A 5,174-nucleotide genomic window follows, 5' to 3' on the forward strand; every position below is an offset into this window, starting at 1 on the left:
CCGTGACAGTGAGTAGGGTAATGCAGGAATCAATGTCATGAACCCCATCATGAACTATGATGCCAATTCTCACAGTATTATCACCATCCCTAATTGCGGATGCCCCAATATACAGTGGCTGATTTTTCGGGTTAGCGGACATCTCGCGGAGTGCGACAGCGGTGAGCGGAAAGAAAACAGAGCAAGCAAAAGAGGAAATTCAATAGAGAGATATCATAACAGAACCAAATAGCAAACAAGCAAGTATGGATGTAAAAAGGAAGTGGTGATAAAATGAGGAACTAAAGGAATCAAACTCACCACAAGTAAAATTTCATCCCGTGGAGCGTCAGAGTCAACCATACTTGGCGGATGTGGTGAGAAAAAAAAAGATGTTTGATGAAGAGGTTGATAGATCCGTTAATTTCAATTCAACCCAGTGAAGGAAGGAGAGAAACGAAATTTCAAGAACTTTTGTGCCTTGCCGCCTGTCGGGGAAGTGCTGTGATGAAGGGTGCTTCGTGAAGAAAAAAGGGTGAGGAAAAAAAAGGGTGAGAAGATCCCATTTATTTCTTTGGGAAGTGGAGGCTGACAGAGCGAAGCCACTAAGGTAGGTATGAGGGTACGTACCAGACTACGTGTATGCCGGCTTAGAAAACCACCACACGTGTGCGCGCGCGCTCTTGAAGCGGTTACCATATACGCAGTCGGAATCTCAATGGTACCTGCTTGCTTACGCAGGAATATGGTAATTGAGTTTAAGCCTAAGGACCCAAGTGCTAAATCTCCGGTGAATACGTGCTTGGTTTCCTAAGTCTGCAATTGCTGAAAAAGTATGGAGAGCATCCTTCGCTATCGACCCAGTTTCACGATAATCTGCCATGGGATTGTGAAATGATGATACGGCGGGTCAGCTTTGAGCGGTTCCAACTTTTTTGCAACAACCAAAATGATGGTGCACTACCAAGGCTAGGTCATCTCATGTCTGTGTCTGAGAGATTTAGACGTGCCAGCAATAAACAGAAGGAGTAGAATCAAACTCTTTCCAAGGTTCCTGAAGTATACTATTTGCCCCATAGAAAGTAGGAAAATGAGGCTTGTTTGTCATAAGTTGATAAGACGTGAGCTAGGCCTTGTTGCGGTTACAGTGCGACTAAGGCAGGCTGGACAAGGCAATCTATTGGGTTGCTTTCCGTTACTTGATATTATGATGGTAGCAGGGGGACAGCTTGCTGAACCAAGGAGTACTCGCATGTTAAATACTGAACCGGAGGCCGTACAACGGAGGTTTATGATTTTGATATTCTGGGTGGGCAGTCTCCGGGGGAGGGGGGGACGCCTGTTCTCACACCCGAGCGTGTATTCTGTAGCTGGTTCACTGGGATAATATAGAAGATTTCTTTGGATGTATTTATTTGGTCCTTATTGCGGGGGGGGGTGTATGGAAAGCGGTTTATCGTAATCCCGCACTACTTCCTAATCCCTACAATACCAATTACGTATTAGTTATTCTAACTTGCCCTAGAAGCCCACAGGGATATACCGAGTGGGCGGGTCCATGGATTGATGCCTTGAAAGAGTGTTACCTGAATAGATGAAAACGGTGAACCCAAATATCTGGTCCGTCCGCCTTCTGGTGCGGCAGGACGTAGGGCAGTGTATGGGAGGATGCCCGTACAAAGATGGGCATCTTGGCGCCAGTCCAGACAGCTGCCCTGGATAGACGGGAGGGCCCTGCAAATTTCTCAAGATGTGGGATGTACCAAGTCACTGCAGGTGGCCATTGTGCACTGCAGGTAATGAATTTGAAGAGCTCCCCGGGTGAGCGGGTGGATAGCACCTAGGAGTTGGTTTCATACTGTGGTAGTGGGGGCGTGAGCATATGGAAGCATGGGGGTTCCTAGTCCTGTGGGCTTACTAACTCCTTGTCAACGACTTGTTGTGGAGAACCATGCCTCCTCAGAAAGGTTGGTGAGGTTTTCTTGACCGCGGTGCCTGGGGATAGTTCGGAAGTGTTATGCTAATGGAGAAGGGACGTTGTGTGTCGTAGATAAGTAGTAGCTATATTTTCCTTCTCTTTATTTTTCTTTTCTTCCCTCACTCTTAGTATCTGTGGGCCGGTCGGAGATAGTCAAGCTTTGTAGTGCTCTCAAATTTATTGAGCCTCCCCTCTCTATACTTTCTTTCTCGGGTCTTAACTACTTATGCCACCCAATTGAAGTCCCCTTCTCTCCCGTTTAGTGCGTCACTATCAAAAATAGAGCGACTTCAGCCAAGCCAAACGGGTACCCTGTTTTCCTTCAAAGCTCGCGAGTGATAATTGATGATACCGAACTAAGGTCTCGCGGAAGGCTGAAACATTGTACCGTAGTGTACGGACCAAACAGTAATCGGTGCGGGGGCCTGTGGGATATGCTGTAATGTTTGGGCCATTAGGAACAGGAGCTTCCCACTCCATAATCAGCAACAAACCAGCTGGATAGACCTCGCATATCTCAACAGCGATTCCACGCGGTGGTGTGGTCGTATAGGTAACCCAAAACCGAAATAGACTGAAAATAATGAAGGATGATAGAGCAAATTCTGAAAGCGGTCAAGCCAGGAAAAAGCAGAGCCTCCCCTTTCAACCCCACCAGGACCTTTCATGCATGCACCGGAACGCGATAACCCCATTGTTTTCCAAAAACCTTTCGCAGCACGGACCCCGCTCCCGCGGCTAGGCCTTGGCCTCCATCCCCATGCCCCACCGGCTTCTTCTTCGCTTGCGCGGTTACTCCGGTGGTGACCTCTTCATCCTCGCGCTTCCTTGTAGCCTTTATCGCGGCAAATTGCCAAGTTATCCTCACTTGCAAGAACCATTCTTCCTCTTAAATTTCTTGGCCCCCATGGGCACCTTGTCCTTGGCTGGTGCGAATTTTCCCACTGGTGATCTTGGGGGTGAGAACGTGCTTTCTTACCTGTAGCTCGAGCCCTGCATTTAAGCTTAAGCAAGTGCCGATGATTTATTGTGAGCGCAATTGAGCACTGCGACAGACGAACCGTGAAGTTAAAACTTTAGAAAAGGAGGTCAATTTTCTCAGAGTACCCACTGTGGTAGGGGGCACCATATAAGGGAGAAACTTTCTGCCAACGCTTAACAACGCTCGTTGCTACATTGTGGTATATCAATTTTGGGTTGCCGGAAATCCATTTAATTATTCAGATAATATGATCAAATGCCAGAATACAAAAACAGGTGAGAATAAAGAAGTAGGTGTATAGCAATAGTGTATGAAGTGAGAAAGTTCCAGCCATCCCAGTTACTACAAAAAAGAAAATTTTTTCGGGCCCGGAAGCTTCTTGAACATAATTTTCTGTGTCCTATTGGGAGACGCAAGTTCCCCTATCTGAATGTTAGGGGGACGAGATTGACCCTCAGGATACTTAATATCGTATTGTAAGAGGATAAAAGTCAGAATAGTCTTTATCTCCTCCACAGCAAAGTAGCGACCAGGGCATGCGTGCTTTCCGTGACCAAAGGCGAGGTTGTTGGAGGAGGTAGTGGCGCTTCCGTTGCCCATCAGCGCACCGGCCTTAGCTTCGAGGGTCTTTTTGTACCAGCGAAACCCATCGAATGTCTCAGGGTCCTCAACAAAATCCGGATCGGACGAAAACATTAAGGCAGGTGCAGCAACCAGAGTTCCTTTCGGCAAGTAGGTGCCATCGGAAAGAGTCACGTTTTTCATTGCCATGCGATTGAAAGAGACTTCATAAACAATTAGACACGCGGAGTAAGAGAAAAAAGGCTGCGATGTGCTTACGGAGGAAAGTCCCCATTCTCATAGATTCTCTGAGAAAGCTATCAGTCTTTCTCATCTTGCGTAGAACACCCCTATCCAATTCTCCTCCATTTTCAGAAATTACTGTTTCCATCTCCTCGCGCATTGGCTGAATGCAATCCCGGTGCTCAGCGAGGTCGTAAATCATAGTGACAAGGGTACGAGCTGTTGCGAAAACTGATGCCAGGCCAACCAGTAGCTGCAATTCAGACAAGGCATCGACGGTCTTGTGATGTGGCTCAACGCGATCTATGAGCCATTGGAGAAGGTCGTTGGGACCCTGATAAACCGCCCCATTCTCTTCCGCGAGCCTCTGTTCTTCAAAGCGTTTTTGGATGGTAGGAGCTAGCAGGGTCTGCGCCCTCCTCTTATGCGATTTGATGGTTTTTGCTGAATTCCACATATAGGCGTAGAATGGGCGAAACAGTTTTGAAATTGTGCCGAGGTTCGAGGCCGTCGCGATAAGATCTTCGGTGAACGCGATTGCGAGATTCAACCAGTCCTCATTTCGACATACAGGAAGGCCAATGAACGATCTGGCGCTAACACGAGCGATGATTCTTAGGGCGGTAGAGAAAAAGTCTACCGATACCCATTCTATATTGCAGTGAGCTTTATCGGTATCTACCGCACGGGAAACCAAAATGGGCCCAGAAGAAAGTACCAACCATTGGTAGGAAATCCCGGAAGCTCGGCGTCCAAGGCGACTTGTGTCTCTTCCAGCTGGGCGCCTAGCATGTTCCCTGTTGGTTAAATTTATTAGCATATCTGAATAAAAATATGGGTACAGCCGCGCCGGGTCAGAGAAGAGTATCTGAGCGGGGTGGTAATTTTTTCTTATCTTAGCCGCCAGAACTGATGGCAAGATATGCAAGCATTTTTGGTGTTTTTGTAGAACTGCCCAAAAAACTTTTTCTCATCGCAAAAATGTGTCCATCTAAGGAGCTGGGAGTCGGTTACCTAGATTTTGAGTGAGTTTGATTCTCGTTGCTTCCTGGAGATACTGGGTGTTCGCGAATCTAGCCATGCCCGTATATTCGTCCATCAACAACTTTATCAATGGGCATAATCAGAACTAGTAATCTCAGGGGCAATATTTAGAGTGGTGGGGTGTCTACTTTCGCAGTAGCATGAGAAAAGCTAAAAGCATCGTCCGGTGCATTAGAGAGCTCCCTGACCTGGGCGTGTGTAAGGATAACCTTCTCGTAGGAGTTGGTTATAATAACGAAGTTTTTTCCATAGTGCTAGTAAGATCGCATATCGTCAATACCTTGCTTTATTATACTAGTTGACTTATCTCAAGATATATGGTGGCATTAATTGGACTATATGAAGACTAACTTTGTAGTATGCATCCCTCACCATTTGGAATCCGTT

At 46.8% G+C, this 5,174-nt stretch overlaps 1 protein-coding gene across 1 annotated transcript; it reads right to left on the reverse strand.

The window, feature by feature from the left end:
* Positions 1-3,281: 3,281 nt before the first annotated feature.
* Positions 3,282-4,563, reverse strand: GSTUM_00009894001 (uncharacterized protein; the record flags this gene model as incomplete). The annotated part of the gene is made up of 3 exons (XM_002840966.1): positions 3,282-3,724; positions 3,780-4,394; positions 4,431-4,563. The coding sequence occupies 3 exons, from the start codon at positions 4,561-4,563 to the stop codon at positions 3,282-3,284; spliced, it is 1,191 nt and encodes a 396-aa protein (XP_002841012.1).
* Between the last annotated feature and the right edge of the window lie 611 nt (positions 4,564-5,174).

Source organism: Tuber melanosporum, assembly GCF_000151645.1.
Source record: "Tuber melanosporum whole genome shotgun sequence assembly, scaffold_62, strain Mel28".
NCBI lineage: Eukaryota > Fungi > Ascomycota > Pezizomycetes > Pezizales > Tuberaceae > Tuber > Tuber melanosporum.